Source organism: Mustela nivalis (genome assembly GCF_964662115.1).
Source record: "Mustela nivalis genome assembly, chromosome: 11".
NCBI classification, from domain to species: Eukaryota; Metazoa; Chordata; class Mammalia; order Carnivora; family Mustelidae; genus Mustela; species Mustela nivalis.
Genome location: NC_139030.1, coordinates 93,731,269 through 93,753,046, shown reverse-complemented (window position 1 = coordinate 93,753,046; position 21,778 = coordinate 93,731,269). Strand labels below are relative to the sequence as shown.

At 41.0% G+C, this 21,778-nt stretch overlaps 1 protein-coding gene across 16 annotated transcripts in view; it reads left to right on the top strand.

The window, feature by feature from the left end:
• The window catches only part of UNC80 (unc-80 homolog, NALCN channel complex subunit), a 228,264-nt gene that overhangs the window by 191,953 nt on the left and 14,533 nt on the right, over window positions 1-21,778 (top strand). For all 16 annotated transcript variants that reach the window (XM_082691601.1, XM_082691598.1, XM_082691597.1 and 13 more), the window contains 8 exons: window positions 7,139-7,339; window positions 9,503-9,626; window positions 10,605-10,730; window positions 11,942-12,065; window positions 12,789-12,998; window positions 16,125-16,309; window positions 16,890-17,055; window positions 18,373-18,552. In XM_082691601.1, coding sequence (XP_082547727.1) covers window positions 7,139-7,339; window positions 9,503-9,626; window positions 10,605-10,730; window positions 11,942-12,065; window positions 12,789-12,998; window positions 16,125-16,309; window positions 16,890-17,055; window positions 18,373-18,552 — 1,316 coding nt within the window. The remainder of the gene's footprint in view (window positions 1-7,138; window positions 7,340-9,502; window positions 9,627-10,604; window positions 10,731-11,941; window positions 12,066-12,788; window positions 12,999-16,124; window positions 16,310-16,889; window positions 17,056-18,372; window positions 18,553-21,778) is intronic.

Here is a 21,778-nt window from a genome sequence, read left to right as displayed (position 1 = left end):
TCCCTGATTGCCATCAACTTTTTTCTTAAAATTATCCCTTGAAAATTTTAGAAAGTACTAAGTAAGCGAAAATGAGAGTCCATAAATGTAAAGAGTAGATGGACTCTTTTTCTTCCCAGCTAATTTCACATTCTGAATTGTTGGCACACACCCAGGACTCCAGAGCTTCGTGTGTGTTCGTGTTCCCAACACACAGAAATGGGAAAGAGCTTATTTCACATGGAGAATTTCAGCACCTACACTGGCAAAGGGTAGGAAGGTTTGGAGTAGGACGAGGCTATTGCCATAGCAACCTAGTGTTCCTTCCAGTCAGTCTATCTCTCCTCCTTTCCCACTGATGACGGCTAGGGGAACCAAATAATCATGTGAACACAGCAACATCACTTTCCTATGATCAGAGGGTGAGAACTGCCCATTGCCATTTTGAGGGAGTGAAGGGACAAGATTCCTAAAAAATGGATGAGAATAAGAGGAGATCAGGATCCTGGGTTAGAAACTGCCCTATAATTTGACGATTTGTAACTATACTTCTTAAGGCATTGGAGGAAGGGGAGTGTGTTCGTTAGAGAGGTCTGGAGCGCCCTCTAGAGGCCAGACCTTGTTAAAGGTTAAATGAGCTATAGTTCAAATGACTGACCTCAGTGCCCTGGCACTGAGTTAATAGAGTTCAGCAGATACTAAGGCTAATGAATATGGCCCAAATTCTATGCTAGACACTGGGAATGTAAAATAAAGTCCTGGGTCTCCCCATGACCACAGTCTAGCACAAGCAGCACACATAAGAAAGTAACTACAATACATTGTTGCAAGTACTCTAGATCACATGTATATATCTATGTATTTATCATTTTATAAAACAGTTGAGGCAACTTTGAAAATTAAACAAAGGGATAGAATATACAAGTTAGAGAGTCAGAATAAAGTGAAAAATTAGCAAGGAAATAATTATGTTTATGATGATATTAACACAGGAAATCTATATGATTTGATCAGATTAGATGCCATTCATGAACTTAAATTTGATTTTGAGCTTCCAAGTTTTCAAAGCAATGAGGAGGAAATGACCTATTACAAAATCAGTGTCGATAAGATAAAAAACACCTAGCTGTTCAATAAAAAATTACTTTTCTAAAATACAAAGATAAGAAATGTCTCCTGGTTGGTGTTTGTTAAAAGGAAAGAGTGGTGGAATGAACAATACCCTGGTGGAGATAAAGTGTTAGTTTCGCATGGTTGGAAGCCTGTCAGTACTGAAGGTTGGCATAATATCACAATGCAATTAATCAAGACCAACCTATCTGAAGCCAAGATATTGTCTTTCAAAAGCACAATTTTTTCATTGCCTATTGGAGGAGAGGCAGAACTTTTATTTCCAGGAAAGAGACTAAGTGACCTCTATTAATGCTGTTTCTCACAACAAGACTATGATTTAAAAAAAAAAAAAAAAAAAGAGGAACTGCCATGATCTCTGGCCAAACAGAGATATTCTATGTTGCTAAGTAGGGATACACCCATATACTTTGACCTTGCACCAACCAAAAGGTATTATATAGATTTTTTTTCTTATAAATTAAATATACATTTGGATATATGTAAAAGTCAGAACCATGGGCACATAGGTCCTGTTTAAAGTTGTAAGAATGGATAGTATCACTCAAGGAAAGAAGATTGATAAAAACAGGAATGGCATAATGGAAGAGATAGAGGAGATGTTTACATGAAGTCTCTGATTCAAGCCAGAGAACCAAGAGGCAGTGCAAGAGGCAATCTGTACTCCTGCATTAGCAAAATATATGGCTGACTTCAGGGATCTCTGATAAGATAGAGTCTCTGTGCTAAGGGAATTTAATGCTTCATTTGCCCAAACCAGAGCTGCCAAAGCGGCAGTGTGTGTGTGTGTGTGTGTGTGTGTGTGCATATATATGTCAGGATAATGAGGTCTCTAAGTCCAGCTCGCTCTCTCGCTCTCTCTCTCTCTTCTTCCTCCCACTCTCCCTTTGTCCCTCTCTCTCCATTCCTCCCCCTCTCTCCCCTTCCCTCCTTCCCTAGCCTCTCTGCCTCCTTCTCTTCAACTCTCCCTCTCAATGGGAAAATCTCTTGTGTTCTCACCGGGAAATGACCATAGGAATATTTTTTTACCAAGGGATTATCCATGTGCTGGTATAGCAAAGACTATATTAAAGGAAATGTTTGTGTTATGCTCAATGCAAATTCATTTTTACCACCAGAGGGATTAGAGAAATTCAGGTAGTAATGCATAAAATGACTCAAATTCAGTTCTAAATACTGTTTTTCATGCTTAAAATAGACAGATTGATCCTTTCTCAGGCATTTCTCAATGTTATCTGTAAAATAATAAGGGAAAAAGAAATGTGTGCATGGAGATATGCTCTTATCTGTCATTCAAACAACCGAAAAATTAAAGAATTTTCTGCATGACACATTTGTGAGGAAGAGATAAACAGAAGAACACACAGGCTTTTAAAATGATTTAAGACATGCGCATTCACACAGTTTCCAGGAGACAATGTGAATGTTCAGTCTGGAGACAAGACAATAACTAGTTCCTGATAATGAAGGGTTGCCATGGAGAAGATGGGTTGAATTCATGCTTCCAGATTAAGCTTGGGTGGAAGAAACTGAGGGATTTGGCAATCTAATATGAGAAGAGCTTCTTGGAGTGTAGACCTCTATGGATGGTGAGAACAGCCTTACGCAGTGGTGAATTCTCCATCCGTGGCACTAGTCAGAGTCAGAAGTTATGGTAGAGTAGTCCATGTGTTCGAGAGACAGTGGTTTGACTGTGATTCCTAAACCAGAGCGCCTGTCGGAATGACCTAGGGCTCTTAAACCTTAAGTCCTTTAAAGCATTTGTCCTATCTCTTCTGAAGTAATCAAAGAGAAATTTCACCTTACGAAAACGCTATAGATAATACGTGAGAAAAGGAATGACACAATATTGCTGGTGTGCTACTTCTGATGAATTAATGGATGTGTGCCGTGGTCACTTGTGGCAACTAACACCATGAAGAGTGACAAGTAGGAATCATGTGCCTCCTGGTGAAAGGACACATCACCTATGAAATACACTTACTAGGAAATCCAAACCTAATCTAATCTCACCCCTAGTGTAACTACCAATTGGATTAAACCCGGAAGCAATGGGATAGATTAAATGATAGCAAGGAGATTCAATCAGTAAAATCTAGAGTGTGGAAAATGTTACTTAACAAACAGCCCATTTCCTCAAGAAATAAATTATAAAAACATGGGGGGGGTAGAAAAAACAGAAGAAGGGAACCTACAGAGTCGAAGAGACTTAAGAGAAATATCAATCAATTGAAATGTTATGGGGCTTATTTTACTGTGATCTATTTAAAGAAAAGTGTACTTAAGAATTATGAAATAAGGCGGGAATTTTGAAAACTGACTGGATATCTTTCTTTTTATAGGAATTATTTTTAACTTGTTAGCTGTCATAATTGCATTATGGTTAATTTTTTTAAGCTCTTAACCTTAGAGACACATACTGAAGTATATGTACTGATAAAATGATTTGATGCTTGGGATTTGCTTCAGAGGAGTTCAGGGTAATGGGGAGGGGGAGATTGTGGGTATAAATGAAACTGGAGGGGCTATGAGCTGAACATTGTTAAATCTGGGTGATGGGTACATGAGAGGTGCATGATATACTTGCCTCTCTACCTTTGTATATACATGTTCAAGTTTTTCAAAATTAAGGTAAAAAATATGCAGATTTCTGGACCCAATCCTAGGGCCATATTTATTAAATCTTGGGTGAGGCCTGAGAAATGATACTCTTTATTTCTACTTTACGCTGAATTTTTTAAAGTAAGAAGATCCAGTCAGGGTTTCCATATATGGAACCCCACTTCCTCAGGACTATTAAGATCTCTTTCAACTTTAAGATTGAGGATTATACCTTCTGGGCTTTTCCAAGCAAATTTTCTTTAAAAAACAAAACAAAACAAACAAAAAACTGAAAATCTTGGGGCACATGGCTGGCTGGTCAGTGGAGCATGTAACTCTTGATCTCAGGGTTGTGAGTTCGAGCCTCATGTTGGGTATAGAGATTACTGAAAAATAGTCTTTAAAAAAAAGGTAAGAAAAAATAGAAAAGCTGATTTCTGATGTCCTGTTATCTGGAATATCCTATTTTAGTAACAGTTCTGAAAACCGTCAACATATGGATGCCTCCTGATGGCATCACATACAAGTGCTCTTCTAGGCAACATTAGGCCTCTCTATTCCCTTTTCCCATCAGAATCTCCCTCCACTTCGGAGGATACTTTGAATGCCTGGCTAGGCATATCCTGATTTGAGCCAAAGATTCAGATAATTGGTAAGAGTGGCTTACTTACCCTTCTTAATTTGTTTTCATAGGAATTTCCAGTACCTTAAAGAATATCGACATTTCAGCCACTGTGATAAGAGTCTTGGGTATATTTTTTTAGGATATGAGTTTTTTTTTTTTTAAAGAAGATTAAGCTCAAATCATACAGCATACAAATCATACGGCAAGATATTACCATGAATGGGTATACATTGCCTCTTAATATCATCTTCTATACATTCTGCAACAACTCAATGTATTTAGTAGGGAAGAATCATAAAAATTTTAAATGCTTTTTTTTAAGATTTTAAATACTCTCTACACCAACCTTGGAGCTCAAACCCCCAATTCTGAGATCAAGAGTCACATGCTCCTTTGACCAAGCCAGGCATGCACCCCTAAAATGCTTTTTTCTTAAAAAAAAAAACCCCACCACTTTTTGTGGGAACACAAAATAGTGCAGCCATTGTGGAAAACAGTGTGAAGTTTCCTCAGTTACTGTGAGCCAGTAATTCCACCACTGGGTATTTACCCAAAGAAAATGCTAACACTAATTTGAAAAGATAAATGCATGCCTCTTTTTATTGCAGCATTATTTACAATAGCCAAGATATGGAAGAAACCCAAGTATCCATCCATTGATGAATGGATAAAGATGATGTGGTATATATAATGGAATATTACTCAGCCATAAAAAAGAATGAAATCTTGCCATTTGCCACAACATGAATGGATCTAAAGGGTATAATGCTGAGCCAAATAAGTCAGAGAAAGAAAAATTCCACAAGCTTTCACTCATATGTATAATGTAAGAAACAAAGTGGGCACTTTGGAGGGTATGTGCTATGGTGAGAATTGAAAAAAAAAAAAGAAAAGAAAGAAACAAAGTGCGGTGCCTGGATGGCTCGGTCAGTTAAGCATCCACTCTTGATTCCAGCTCAGGTCATGATCTCAGGGTTTTGAGATCAAACCCTGAGTTGGCTCAATACTGAGCATGAAGCCTACTTAAGATTCTTTCTCTCGCTCTGCCCTTGCATCTCCCCACCCCTGCTCACTTGCTCTTTCTCTGTGAAAGAGAAGAAGAAGAAGAAGAAAAGAAAGGAAAGGAAAAGGAACAAAGGAACAAAGAAAAAAAGAGACAAACCAAATAACAGACTCTTAGCTATAGAGAACAGATGGTTACCAGAGGGGAGGGGAGGGGATGGGTGAAATAGGTGAAGGGGACCAAGAGCACTTATCATGGTAGAATTGCCGAATCACTCTGTTGTACCCCTGAAGCTAGCGTAACACAGTATGTGCACTCTATGGAACAAAAATTGAAGTTAAGTAAAACGAAAAGTTTGGTTGAAAAATAAATAAAATGCTTTCTCCTTCACATAAAATTAAATCCAGTTGACTTTGTAAGACCGTATATGCCATTATATTTGTATTATTTGGAAGTTGATCATCCATGTCTAGCTTTGGCATTATTTTTAGTTAACCAGCTATTGCATTTACCTGGAACCAGTCCTGTTAAGTCAGTTCACTCTCAGGGAGTCCTGTACTTAGGACACAGAGCATGGACCTATGTCGGGTAACAGACCCTGGGCTACACTTGGAGGACGTGCTTTCCATTTTGCAGTCCCTTTGTGGAACTGAGTTAGAATATTTGAGAGAGGGGCACCTGAGTGGCTCAGTGGGTTAAAGCCTCTGCCTTCGGCTCAGGTCATGATCTCCGGGTCCTGGGATGGAGCCCCACATCGGGCTCTCTACTCAGCAGGGAACCTGCTTCCTCCTCTCTCTCTCTCTCTCTCTCTCTCTCTCTCTGGCTGCCTCTCTGCCTACTTGTGATCTCTGTCTGTCAAATAAATAAATAAAAATCTTAAAAAAAAAGAAAGAAAGAAAATTTGAGAGAAAGAGACAACCCAAACCAAAGCCATTCAGACAATCCAATTAGGTCAATTATTTAAAAACAAACAAAAACAGCAGAGTAGGAGGATCGATGTATAAGAAAAAAAGAGAAGAGACTTCAAAGAAAAGGAAAGGAAAGGAAATGAGTTTGAAGAACTCCTTCGGCTCCAATAAAAACCAATTCTATGTTTTATAAAACGCCTCTGACTGACTACGGGCAATAAGGGAGCTAGGAAGGCATGAAGCTTACGTGGACACTTGATATTAGTGATTTTGTTACACTTTATAGTTTGGGTTCTCTTTAGCATACATATATGTGTATATACGTACCTTTTTTAAAGATTTTATTTATTTATTTGACAGACAGAGATCACAAGTAGGCAGAAAGGCAGGCAGAGAGAGAGGAGGAAGCAGGCTCCCTGCTGAGCAGAGAGCCCCATGCGGGGCTCGATCCCAGGGTCCTGGGACCATGACCCAAGCCAAAGGCAGAAACTTTAACCCACTGAGCCACCCAGGCACCCCCATATACGTACCTTTTATGTATAGTATGTGGGTATGTATTTCTGTGCAAATATCCTCATATACATATGCATGTATACGTATTCTCTAGATGTGTTTGACCTGGACTTAATCTCTCTGGGTTTTAATTTCTTCTTCAGATACTACTATTCACACTTCCCCTCCGGAATAGTCTGCGGTTCTCTGTTAATATGTATGTGCAGGTGTCCAGCGTATATCGGTACAAGCAGGAAGAGCTGAGGGGTAGAAGGCAGAGGGAAGAATGTTTTTAGTTCAGGGAGCTGGTGTGCTAGAAGGAAGGTGACTAGCATGCTGCTGTGTGGGAAAATTCTCATTGTGACATTCTAAGCATATTCTTTAAACAACAACATGTAGGTTGGCAGAAATCGCACACTCCCTTCTGAAGCTGGCGCCGTACGACACCCAGACGATGGAGAGCCGCGGGCTTCGGCGCTACATCATGGAGATGCTGCCCATTACGGACTGGACAGCCGAGGCAGTGAGGCCAGCCCTAATCCTCATTTTAAAGAGATTGGATAGAATGTTCAACAAAATTCATAAGATGCCTACTTTGAGGTAAGGAGGCCTCTCAGTCGGCTGTTACTATTACAAGCTTCAGAGTGAGGGCTTATCATCTTTTAAGATGCTGGCGCAATCTGGAGTTGAACAGATGACTTGAAAGTTTTCTGTTGGTGTATGTGCGTAGCTAACCAGGTATCTGAATGTATAAGTAGCAGGGTCTACATTCTGAAGAAATAATCTATTCTTTCGAATTATATGTTGTTCATCTTGAAAAATCTGTTCATATCTTAGCTATCGTGTCCCTCATCTGACACACATAAGAAATTCAGTGAGTATCCTTCAATTTCTTTTGAAATAAGGCAGGGTGTTCCTTACAAATAAAACAACTGAGGAGAAAAGAAAAATTAATTCAGGGTTCAAAAAATACTGGCTTCAACATAGTATTTTAGGTACCAGTTTAGAGAAATGACGCATCTTAACAATAAGCAGCCACATAGCAGCTGAAAAAAAGAAAATCCCAGGATTAATAACAAAGACCTAAATTTCACCATTCCTTCTAATTCAAGATGGTACAAAATTAACGTGATTGCCCTTTGATCTCTGTTCAGTAACCTGAAATATCTACTGATAGCCTCCCTGTCTATGCCAGAATGCCTCGGAATCAGACTACCTGGAGATCTAAGTCCAATCTAGAGACCCAGGAACAGATAGTTCATTTGGCTAAATGTTAATAAACCCACTAATTGAGGAATTTCAAGTTTGGGTTAATGAGAACATTTTCTGTCCCTTTAAACTTAACCCAAAACCCATGCAACTCTTGCCCAACAATTTGTAGTGCTTAGCATTCAATTTGCTGGAACTTTTCCAGGTTTTAGCCTGTGTTCTTGTTCATTTTTGCAGCAGTCAGGAGTTGTTGGAAGCGTAAAAAAGAAATTGAAAGATTTCATTCCAGTAATTGATATTTTGTTCCTATATTCTTTTATAATGGGATGACGAATGCCTACATTGGTTATTTTTTTCAGTGGCATGGAAATGTCTGTCCTTAGAGCATACCTACTTTTTTAAAATGATTCCGATGGAACATTTGTGCTTATTGGCAAATAGCCAGTCTTATAATTCTTACAAGGGTGTGTCAAAATAAATTATTTTTCTTAAATAACTAATTACATAAAGATGTCAAACATCTCTATAGGTTGAGTCACTTGTCATACATTAAGTCCAATTGTAAAGAACGTCATGCTTCCTAACAGTAGAGGGGTCAGTTGTAAGTAATTTTTGGGGGGGCATCCTAAGAATTTGAGGTTGCCTTCAATTTAATTTCTTCTGGTGATCTCAGTTCAACAAGGGAAATGTTGACTGAAACCTACCTTGTGGGTTACTTGATAATCAGGATACCGGTATTTCCTCATTTATGAACTTTTCTATTTTGTCATTATAGTCTGTTTTGGTAGGAAATGTGAGCTTAGAAATTGCTTCCAAGATATTAGAAACAGTGTTGTGATATCAGTAAAACCCAACCTGTTTATTTGGGCGCCATGGGGATGGCTTTTTTTGGTACTGAGACAATTACAGACTAGACTGGCTTTTATTACAGAAAATCCCATGTTCATCTCATTGGATTTCGATTTATACCATTTATATGACCATAGAAAGTAGGCTCCCCCCCCCCAGTATTATTTCTTAGGAGGCCAAGAAGGAACACTTTTTAAATGAACTATTTTCTTGTAATGTCATGGTTTGGGCAGGAGTTAAACCATATAAACCTGATCAGTTGTATACTGGTATAAAATCTGATGAGATCAATTGCAGTGCAATCAGTAGATTTCAGAAATGCAGCCTGTGGTCAGATTAGTTCTCTTTGGAGTCATGGCCCCTCGGATGGGTTTCCTAAAATTCAGTCCTCTACCCTCTCAAAGCTAAAACCAGGGAACCTAAAATGCAACCCATTCATCATCTCTGTTTTTTCTTCAATAGATTTTGTCTCATTAGTCGAGTGGGGCAGGAGTGCCTCTGCTACGTTTTCAGTATCTTCTTCCCTTCCCAGTGTGCTCTGTGCTTTTGGAACAACATGGGTAAACTTCATCCCGTGTGAAGCACTTTGTCGTCTCAGACACCCGTCCTGTCTTAGATGGCGTCAGAATCACTGTCTCGTTCACTTGTTTCAGACTGACTCCAGAAGGGAGCCACGCCGCTAATGGCTCCTATATTGTATTCCAGGCGACAGGTTGAGTGGGAGCCTGCCAGCAATTTGATTGAAGGGGTTTGTTTGACACTTCAGAGGCAGCCAATCATATCCTTCCTGCCTCACCTTAGGTCACTGATCAATGTCTGTGTCAATCTGGTGAGTAGCCAAGTGGCAATCTTATGAAACTTTGCAAAATGTCACTCTGCTATTGATTTCTCTGACTTGAAGATTTACAGGTCAACCACTTTGTGCCCCTACCTACCCACAAAAACAGACGGCTCAGGCGACATTGAAAATAGTGAGGTACATTTCAAGGTGGTGCGTGGGGAGCTGAAGGGCCCATCCCTACACAGATGGGATTTTGGTGTGCTGCTTCCCACGCGCTACTTTGACAATTTGCCTCTTCCCGTTGCGCTGAGAGTTGAGGGCTGCCAGTTGGAGAGTGGGGTGGTGGAAACTGCACAATTGGCTAGAAGTTGAGGTAGTCTGGGGTGGGGGACTTAAAATGCAAAGAGAACTTTTTTTTCCTGTTTTAGTGCAAAAATGACATTCTGAGTCGGCCAGTCTAGGATTTATGGGAAGAAAAAAATAATATTTATTTTAATCATTGATGTAATATCTAGAGTCTGGTCCCCACAAGGTTTTGTACGATGTAGAAGTCATGTGAGAGCATTTCATGGAGTAGGATCTGCTGCTTAGCTAGTTGAGCACTAACTCTATAGCTGGAATGCCCAGTGCACATAGCGCTATGCCATCATCATTGTTGTCAGTTCTTGCTCCATTAACGAACTATGGACTGCCTTCCTTTGAATCCACCAGTAAGTATGTCCAGTCTCCTGATTAGCATAGTTTTTGGTTCATCTCTCATTATACGCACAGTTAGCTACAAACAACATTCTACAAAACCTTGGCTGAATCCAGTGTCACGTTCGATCGGACTCCAGACATTACATGCCTTCCAAAGAAGGCGACCAGAACAGACTGAAAGTAACATGTCCAACCTTCAAATTATTATGATTATCATTATTATTTTATTATCATCATTATGATTATTGAATGAGACTCCCTTACTACAGTCGCTTGAAATGAAATTGCAGTAGTCAAGGCTGGTCATGTGCTCTGTTTGTATTTCAGGTGATGGGAGTGGTAGGACCTTCCAGTGTTGCTGACGGATTACCCCTTCTTCATCTCAGCCCTTATCTCTCACCACCTCTGCCCTTCAGCACAGCTGTTGTCCGGCTTGTAGCATTGCAGATACAGGTGTGACTGCCTTACCTGTTTGTCACGCTCGTTGAGTTGCTGGTTGAGGCACCAGATCATGGTGTTCTCTTTGCTTTTTCTGCAAAGGCTGGGCAAAATCTGTGACACGAAAGTGTAAACGGCTCCAAACTTTTACAGGTTTGGAGCTTCAGTCCTGAGCTTGGCCCTAAGTTGTGCTTCTGTAATTCTTCTCGAGATCTCAAAAATAGCAGAGTCGTGTAGTCCTGCCACTGAAGTCATTTCAGATGTGGGCAAAACCTTCGGAAAATAATGGCCCACAGATAATCAGCTCACAATGGTAATATTCAGAGTCTGGTTTTAAATGATTTGCAGAAAGAATTGCAATATGAAATTCTTTCAAATGTTACTACTAGGCTTTGAATATCTTAATTTACTTGAATGATTGTGGGCTGAATATTGTGGTTGTTGTTGTTTTTTTTCCTCATCTCCCAGCTATTCTATTTCTAAAAATGAAAACAATCGTTCCCAAGGTGAGAAGTGCGAACTGCCAATTCCCCTGCCTCTTTCTGTGTGTCACCGAACTTTAGAGAGTGGTAGATCATCAGAAAGTTCTGTGACTGATGGGAAATACACAACTGGTGTAATTAACGACGCATCCATTATCTGATGACTCAGCTTGATGGCCCATCACCCAGAGGATGGGTGATGGTAGAAAAAAAATTAAGCAAGAGTTTTGGCTACCGTGCAGAAGGGAAATGATGATCCCTAAAGTGATCCATGTTTACAACCTGTGTACAGAGCTCCTTTCTCTCTTTCTACATTACCTATTCCTTTCTGGTTTGAAAAAGGCCTTGTGCAAAGGTCAGAGGGCTTTTAAATAACTCCCAAATGGAACAGATGGCAAGTTCTCATTTTTCTTCTTTCTCTTTTACTGCTAAAATATTTTTGGTGGACACATGGAGTCAATGAAAGAGGATATGCGGTTGTTTTTGTACCAAGCCAAAAGTATTACGATCTTACATTTAATATTCAAGATGTTACTGTTTCTTTAGGTCTATAACTGTCAGTTATGGCAAGCACATGGTGAAGTATCATTTTTGAGCGAATCTCATATGCTGTGCTATTGAACTCAAGAGTTTCCAGGAGCAGCCAACAGGGAGTCACCGTCTCCATCGTGCTGTGAAAAAAGCAAACATACCGAATGGGTGTGGGGGTCAATTAATCTTTTTTTTTCTATTATTGCTGCACAGGCTTTAAAAGAAGATTTTCCCTTAAGCCATGTGATCTCCCCATTCACCAATCAAGAGCGAAGGGAGGGGATGCTTTTAAATCTACTCGTCCCATTTGTGCTCACAGTAGGATCTGGAAGCAAAGGTCTGATTAATTTAACTAAAGGAAATTTATCACTGTGGTGTCTTCTTAAGTGTCAGGCTGTTGTTTCTTATTCTTTTTCCCCAAGAAGGCCGTCACTGAAGTCGATCCAAATGATTGAAACAGGGTTATCTTAGGAAAGAGAATTTTTCTTTCACTTCCATTTCCTAACCCTGGGTCAAGTGTTTCCCTGCTCCAGTTCCTAGAAGACCTGTCCTTCCGTACAGCAAAAATCGGGAGACCACTGTTTCCGTTAAGAAAATGGTATTCACTGAAATACAGTGTGGTGTGAATTGACAAGTAAATGGACTTTATCGTTTCCTGCCATTCGGGTCAGTCTAAACCCTGCCACTGCTGTTACATTTCAATCTATCTTCATTACCTTTCCTTCTTGGAGGATTTTTCTTTTTAGGAAAAGCTTATCTCAAATGTAGAAACGATACGTTGTGAGTATTTGAGCAGAAAAGAGAAAGGAGATTGAAATGGTAAGCAGAGATTTGGCTAGGAATATATATGGCCTTGGCTGCTGACTATGGAGAGAACACCCAGTATCAGGAATGCGGTGTCTGTCCAGAGGAGAAGCTGTACTTGGTGTACACCCAAATTTCTAGAGTGTTCTAGTTTGGAACTGGAAAGAGAGCTAAACTTTTCTGGGTCTGATGTGCAAAGCCTAGCTCATGACTTGCTTTTCTTTCCGCTTCCGTCTTCCGAATGCTGCCCCCGTAGACAGCCCATGGCTGGAGCAGCCCGAGGTGCAGCTGCTCCTGCAGACGGTCATTAACGTGCTCCTGCCGCCACGGATCATCAGCACCTCCAGGAGCAAGAACTTCATGCTGGAGAGCTCCCCCGCCCACTGCTCCACCCCTGGGGATGCGGGCAAAGACTTGCGCAGGGAGGGGGGGCTGGCCGAGTCCACCAGCCAAGCCGCGTATTTGGGTGGGTATGCTCCCCACACTCTCCACCCACCCCCATATACGTGTGTTTGTGCATGTATGTGTATGACGTAAGGACTTCACTGAGCGTGTTACACCTCGACTCAAAACGATTTTAAAAGACTTCAATCCGGAAAGTATTTAAAGAAGCCACTTGAACAAGTAAGAAGCATCACCCTTGCAAAGGAGTCGATACAGGCATGCCAGTAAACATATGCCAAAGAACAAAGTGCTTTCCTATCTGTGGTGCCTGAATTTCTTGGTTGTGCTTCTCACAGCATCTGGGCATGTAAGGAAGGCATCTGCAGTAAGAATTCCTCCTTCCTGATTAAGTATGCGATCACTACTGAGACTATCATTGATAGTGGTTAACAGATGTAGGCTCCACTAGTATATAGGGACATAGCGCATGGGACTCATTGGTCTGTCATGTATGTGAATGGAGCCCCTAGAGTAGGGCAGTCTACAACCTGGGCAGCAAGACATGGCGGCCTTGTGCTACATCCCTTTCCTAGCTATTTTTATACTCTTATGATAGAATCTCTAAATATCCATCCTGATTTTCACTCTGGAGAGGCCAGTCAACATGTTCTCCCCTCAGAGGTTTACCGCTTTCTTTCTTGCTTCACTCCTACATTTCCATCACCCAGTCCCTACCTTTAACTTGATCCTGACCCATGGAACACTAGAGGGCTGCTCGTTGGCCCTAATTGAACTAACACAGGGGAGAAGACTATTCCTGCCATAGCATGGAGAGTAAGGAGCCCTGGCAGTAGAAAATCTCAAAAAGCATCAAGTTGAAAAGACCGTGCCCGACATTTTTCAATTTATCAAAGCAGATCTTGGTATGGGGAGTTTAAGATGAACCACACATACTCGTAAAAACAGGTCCTTGGAGTCTGGCGTGTGTGAATTGTTTGGACTGTATCATAAGGGGAAATATTTGGGACGCCTGGCTGGCTCAGGCAGTATGGCATTGATCTCAGGGTTCTGAGTTCATATTGGGCCTAGAGATAACTTAAAAAAAGAAAGAAAGAAAGAAAGAAGAGTATTAGAAAATTATGTGATTGACAATGAAAATGAAAACAAAGAAATAAGAAAGCATTTGCACAGGACCTGACAAGTGTGGGGCTGAGTTGCCAAAGCCATGAGAATGTAAGGTTCCAATAAAATCTAGATTGTGGGACCAAGGCCTGCGTCAGGTTTGGCACTGCACGTAAGATGATGGAAACAAAAGGCTTAACACATAAGGCAAGGCTAGGAGAAAACACTTGACGAGTGATTGTTTTCAGGTCATTATACTTTCTGCCTTTTTAATGAAGGTAGATCCTTTGGTTCCTTGGCCAGGCTCCTGGACCTCTGTTTCAAGTGGACTTTTACATTTATTTTGAACACTTAACTGTGTACCAAGCAGTGTTTTCTATACTTTGAATCCTTACAACAACTCTAAGAAGTAAATGTTCTTCTACTTTTAGGACCGAAGAGGCAAAGGCCCAGAAAGTTTGAATAACCGACCTAAAATCACACAGTTAATAAACGCCAGAGCCAAATTCCAAATCCATCTGGCACCAGAGTCCCTGCTCTTGAATGCTTTGTTACCCTGCTTCTGAGTTGGGCTGATGAAGGTGAAGGTGAAAAGCAGAAAGGCAGAGACCCAAAGAGGGCTAACAGGCACCCAGCAGGAGAAATGTCCCCGGGATCAGGGTAGGAAAGAGGAGGAGGTGTTTTTTTGTTTTGTTTGTTTTCTTTTGTTTTTTTTTTTGGGGGGGGGGTTGCTCCCCCCCCCACTTTCATTTGTTTGTTTAGTCAGGGGAAAGGAACTGGGATGAACCATGGCTGTGAAAAGTGAGATTTTGAGGAGGAGGACAAGGGGAAGGGAGACTTACAACATCTCTCTGTGTGTTCTATGGCACGTTTTCCCCCCGGAAATGTCCTAAATACACCTATTTTGGTATATAAAGGTGTGTGTGACTTTGAGGGTTGTAAGGAGTTGGGTTTCTGTGTCTTCTTGCTGCTGAGACGGGTCTTAAGACAGGATCAGGAAGGCCCGGTTTCCCTTGACTGGCCCATAGCAGACATCATGTGGACAGCTGAGGGGTCAGAGGATGCTCCTGCAAGAACGTTGGACATCCTAACAATATTCTGGTTTGTCCTGACACAATGTTTGGGAATCTTCTTCGTACAAAATAAAAAAATAAATAAATGTAGATTGTGACAGGCTTCCAGACTCTGAGGAAGGAAGGGATCTTGCAAAAGAAATCCAGCAGGGTTTAGTCATCAGCGTGATGTGCAATGTGAGGGGAAAGGAGGGAGAGAGGTTTTGTTGTTTTTTTTTTAAAGATTTTATTTATTTATTTGACAGGGAGAAACCACAAGTAGGCAGAGAGGCAGGCAGAGAGAGAGAGAGGAGGAAGCAGGCTCCCCGCTGAGCAGAGAGCCCGGTGCGGGGCCCGATCCCAGGACCCTGAGATCATGACCCGAGCCGAAGGCAGCGGCCCAACCCACTGAGCCACCCAGGCACCCCAAGGGAGGGAGGTTTTTTTAAATCTGGAAGGATCTACTCAAACACTTTTCCTGGTTACCTCTGGGGAGTGGTGGGGTAAGAAAGCAAGCTGGGAAGGGGAAAAACTTTTTCTATTTCTAAATGTGCGCATTTCTGCATAAGTTTGATTTTACTTTAAATAGCAAGAATATATTCCCTCCATGCTTAAAAGAAAAAAACAATCATTTAAATCACCCATGTTTTAGTTTAAGATATGAGTGGTATGCTGGTATTACCATTAAGCCACTGTGACAGAACTTTCAGAAAGCAAAATATTAACCCCACATTATGTTTAGGATGCATCTCCCTTTCCATTCCGTGAACCACTTTGCTCTGGGTTTTGCAAAATAGTAGTTAAATGTACTTAAGACAGGGAGCTATATTCTCCTGATCAGAATCCAAACAGATCAAAACATCCTGACTTTTGATGTCCGAACACTCTCTCAGGAGGGCATCGAGGTTCTTGGGAACACGGAGACGATTGAGAAATTCAGAAAATGTTCTGACGCATAAAGGGCTGTGGATGTGGGCTGGGTTCCTCGGCAGCACCAGTGTGCCGGCTTACTTTTCTCTTTTCCCGGTGTGAAGCGCTGAAGGTGATTCTCGTCTGCTTCGAGAGGCAGCTGGGAAGCCAGTGGTACTGGCTGAGCCTCCAGGTGAAGGAGATGGCTCTGCGCAAGGTGGGGGGCCTGGCCCTGTGGGACTTTCTCGACTTCATCGTGCGGACCCGAATCCCCATCTTCGTGCTCTTGCGGCCGTTCATCCAGTGCAAGGTGTGTGTGTGTGCTTCTCCAAGAGGTGCCGAGCCCCAGGGATGCGCACGGTGTTCGCGGGACGCAGGAGAGCTAGTTAGGAGGAACTTCTAATACTGCATTTGTAAGAGAACAGCTCAAAAATGGATCCCAGAGGCTCCAATGCCTACCAGTACCTTCGCACTGAGAGTGTCTTAATAGTCTGTAAACCTCTGCCGTCTCTGGACTCACCACTGCCCCCTAGGAAAAAAGAAAGGAAAAAAAAAATTGGCCCAAGGGGAGTATCTGGGGGATGTCCTCCATTCTTCAGTGACATGACAGAGACCCAAATTAAATAAACCTAGAAAAGGTGGAACAGTTAAAACATACCCCCCATCCTCCCTCAGTATTCAGCTACTGTGTTATTCTTCTCATGCCCGAATTTCCTGGAGCACTGATGCAAAATGATGTATTAAGAGCTTCCTATAGAATGCACTGTCCTGAAAACTTCATTTGCATTACCTTATTTCAGCCTCACAACCAACTATGAAATAGGTACAATAAGTAGCCCATTTTACAGATGGGCAAATTGAGGACCTGAGAATCCATACCTTCCTTTCAGCTTCTGGCCCAACCAGCAGAAAATCATGAAGAGCTCTCCGCCCGGCAGCACATCGCCGACCAGCTGGAGCGACGCTTCATCCCACGCCCGCTGTGCAAGAGCTCCCTCATCGCCGAGTTCAACAGTGAACTCAAAATCCTAAAAGAGGCAGTTCATAGTGGCTCAGGTGAGTAACCGGGGGGTATCTTGCACCGGTTTGCCTCATGGAACTCGCACCTACAAAGAATGCCCATCCAGGTCACCACTCTTTCTGGAACCACGGATGAGGTAGTCATGTAAGTTCGCTGGCAGATTGGACCATGCGATCAGTGCCAACAAAGCAAGGGGTATCATGGGATTTTAATTTTGCTCTTTTCTAAACTTCTTTTTCCCAATCTTCATTTCAGTAGTGAAGCTCTTTTTTGACTATTTAACTAGAAAAAAAGTATTGAAATGCTTGCCTTCGCTTCCTATTTGGAAAGGAGAGGAATTTGGATTCTTTAAATCTCTGTTATTTTTAGATGGTTTCATAGATGTTATTTCACTTAATCCACACAGATGCCCGCAAGGTGCATAACTGAGAGTCCGCTTAAGGAGTGAGGACACTGAGACTCGGTAGAGAATAAAGTATCTGCACACGGAACTAGAATGATTGCTTACAAACCCTTGATCTTTTACAGATTGGGGGAGGAATGGTTTAATTAGAGCTGGCAGGTTAGGAGGTCCTTCCTTTACATTATTTAAAAGATTTTCTTTTGAGGGTGCATTGTTTACTTCTTAACAGTTATTAACAGGAAATTACTAGGAGGGAAAACAAATCATTATCTGCCATTAGAGGGCAGTCATTATCCATAAGTAGACTCTCATCCGTGTGGCTTTTTTTTTTTCTTCCTAAAATGTACTATTGCTTCTGATATATTTTGACAAGTACAATCCTAGTGAAATCTGCAGAGTGCCTTTCAAATATTCTGCTTTATAATAAAATAACGTGACACATTCAAGGGGATAATTTGTAAGTTATAATTTCCAGGAAAGGAGAATGCGAACACAGTTTTATGTATTCTGATTTTGGTTGAGAAGTTCCTATCAGACAATGCATTTATTCCTCCTACATGCTTGTGTCAGGAAGGTATATTTCTCAGTAAAATCTGCCAAGATGGAAGCTTCAATTCATGTCAAAATTATTTTGCATTCTTCTAGCCTTCACATTTCAAATCAAAAGCAATGAGAGAGGAAGCAATGTCAAAGCATTTTACATTATTATATTCCCCTAAGGAAACTGTTCAGTTATGAGTAAATCAATAGCCAATTCTTCTTTTTCTTTTTTAAATCTCACTTCCACTTGCTACTTTATCTTAAAAAGACTGCTTACCTGGGACACACTATTTAACTGGCGTTTCCTAAAAAACACAGGTATCCTTGATACTAGGGAGGAGTTTGAAGCAAGCATTTGTTTTGTTTTGAGACACTCACCATGCTTCTCCTTTGGTCTCTTCACTCCCAGCCTACCAAGGGAAGACGTCCATCAGTACTGTGGGCACATCCACCTCCGCTTACCGCCTGAGCCTGGCCACCATGTCCCGCTCCAACACGGGCACTGGCACTGTCTGGGAGCAGGACAGTGAACCCTCCCAGCAGGCTTCGCAAGACACCCTGAGTAGGACTGATGAGGAAGATGAGGAAAGTAGGTCACTCCACAGGATGGGGTAAATGGGGGGGTGGCATGTGGGACCCTGGTTGGCCATGCAAATGAGGTCTTGGGAAGGAGTGCTGCCATTCTGACTTTTTTTTCAGTACTGGCCCCTGGTCATTTTTACAAAAAGGATTTAAAGTGGAATTGTGGGGCGCCTGGATGGTGGAGTCGGTTAAGTGTCGGACTCTTGGTTTCAGCTCAGGTCATGATCTCAGAGTCGCGGCATCAAGCCCCATATTGGGCTCTGTGCTCAGTGGGGTTCCGCAGGAGAGTCTCTCTCCCTCTCACTCTGCCCTCCTCTCACTGGTGCTCCCTCACTCTCTAAAACAAATAAATCTATAAATAAAATAAAATGGAATTGTGACTGATTCCATGATTCGTACTGCCCACTCTTCTATAAATTCCTCAATTGCCTTGGTCATTTGGAAGGAATTCAGACAAAAGTAAATCTTAAGGGACCCCTACACCTGGAGCTTATAAATTCAACCTTTTCTACTACTCTCATTTAAATTGTACTTAAGGAACTAAGAGAAGTGTTTATTCCCCTTTCTCCTGGCCATTTTGCTGAGAGGATTAACTAGCACTCACATGTCCCCATCACGCAAGGAAAACTAAGCAATGCATCTACTCAGGACTCAGAAAAGACCAGTTGGCTATACTTTCTAGAACGTAAACCAATAGGCTGTCTTGAGGGACTACAACCCAAAAGGAAAATACACCCCAAATTTGAATCAAGAGTGTTCCCAATGATAGAGGTGGTCCAGGAGCTTCTAACATTTACACGTAAGATTTGGAGTCCTGAAATGAGACCAGTCAAGGACATGTTTTATATGTATGCTTAATAGGAGTAGGTTTTAGAAGTAAGAGTGAAAGTTCCAATTAAATACCACGGTCATTTAATTATTTTTATTGCCTTGATTATTTTCTAGTTGTGACTTAAAGATACTCTGAGGGGTGCCTGGGTGGCTCAGTCAGTTAAGCACCTGCCTTCGGCTCAGGTGATGATCCCAGGGTCCTAGGATAGAGCCCCACATATGGCTCTTGCTAAGTGGGGAGACTGCTTCTCCCTTACTCTCTGCCTGCCACTCACCCTCCCTGTGCGCTCTCTCTCTCTCTCTCTGTCAAATAAATAAATAAAATCTTAAAAAAAAAAAAAGACACTCTGGTGTATAACATTTATTTAACAAAGAATGTTGTCAGTGCCTTAAGAATGAAGACAAAATCTAGGTCTTCACCCAGAGGCTCTCCATATCAAACAACAAAAAACCCCATTCTAAACTAAATTAGGAAAAATAGGAGTTGAGTTTGGAATTTTAATTAACTAAAATGAATGAAAGTATTTTAATTCCCTATTAGAGTTGGATGTGGAGGAGAGGAAAAGAAAAAAAAAAATGCAGCCACATTTCCAGGTTTGGTTTCAGGGTTAATCAGATAATGAAGTGAAGATCATGTTGTCCTTCACCTGACCTACAGATACACTTGTTTCTAAATTGCCCTGCTCATTGTGCAAGGAAATACCCTTAAAATTGTAATGGGAAAACTTGAAAAATCTTGACCAAGAAAACAAAACGAGAGCAATAAGGATCAGCAGTTTTTATATTCAGTAAGTCCTAGTAATAGTTCAAAACTTTAGTAATATCTATTCTTCTCTATGCTTAAAGTAATGTCTCCCAGCAGGCTTTCTTTTTCTTTCTTTCTTTTTTTTTTTTTTAATTATGGGAAATGATACCACCTATCTTTAGGAGAGCTGAATATCTTTTGTAGGTAACCTCCTAGCCAGAAGGAAGGAGATATGGAAGAAAGGTAGAGAGGAAATAAAAAGAGATATCTCTGATTGGGAGCCCTCACTTACACCCACTGACGAGCATGCAATTTTTGTCTATAATCTCTGCTCTTAGACATCACAACCAACCCAGTGGAAACAGAGTTGCTAACAAATGTGTGGTTTTAATGTGGGTGTGTAGTAATTCATATGGGCTGGGTATAAAAGCCAAATGGCTGACTGCTTTCGATTAAACTATTTTCCCATTCTGTCATCAAACCCATATTAAGACTTAACAGGTACAAGATGAGGTATAAGGAAGTATGAGAAAAAATATGTTCTCTGAGATCTTAGATCGAGTCCTGTAGAGGAGATGACAGACATTTTCAATAAAGAACATTTAATAAAAGGGTGAATGGAAAGCAGCATGTAATTAATCATCAAACAAATATTGAGAGACTGTGAAGTGATTTATGAGTTTAAATAGGAGGAAAAATCAGTGAGATATGGGAAAGGACTTTGTAGAAATGGCTCTATTCACATTACCATGTTTTTCATGTTTTCAAGGCACCTTTGTTTATTCCCTTCTCTGTGAACACACCTAAAAAAAGAAAGCCATTCTATAACATGAATCAACTTCAAGTCAGTCATTAGTAACAAATTAAAATTTCTGGCACTTTTCATATACACCTTTTTGGTTTGAAAGAAGTTTCATTAGAAATATGACCACCTGGGGTATTTTAAATAAAAGATGTCAGATGACCTTGTATGGTAGCATAGGTTAACCACAATGCTACATTAATCAAAATATGTTTACTGTTCAGGGGTGCCTGGGTGGCTCAGTTGGTTATGCGTCTGACACTTGGTTTTGGCTCAGGTCATGATCTCAGGGTCCTGGGATCAAGGCTTGTGTCACACTTAGAGTAGCCTCTGCTTGAGATTCTTTCCCTCTCCCTCTCCCTCTGTCCCTCCCACTGCTTGTGTGTGTGCTCTCTCTCTCTCTCTCTCAAGTAAATAGATCAATAAAACCTTTAAAAAATAAATAAAAATATGTTTACTGTTCAGCAACAAACAACATTAACTCACTTAAAATGAGGCCACCTTGTCACAAATACTGTGTTAAAGCTAACTTTCATATGGATTTGAAGATACTGGTTTTCACTTCATGAAGAAAATAAGACTGTCTGTGTCAAGTTTAAGACTTTAAGTGGAAATAAGCATTTGTGTTTTTTTAATTTTATAGGCTTTTAAATATTTACCCTAAAACAATCAGAAATAGTCTTGCCCTCAGCAGTCTAAAAGCCATTAAATGTACTGAATATAGTTTTTCAGTGTCAAAAAAATATACTTGACTCACTTAGTAACAATATTCCTTTTTGCTCTATTCTCAGAACATTTAAAAATTTTTAGCCCAGCTTTTCTGAAATCGGATGCCTCTTGTCTTTCACAAATAAT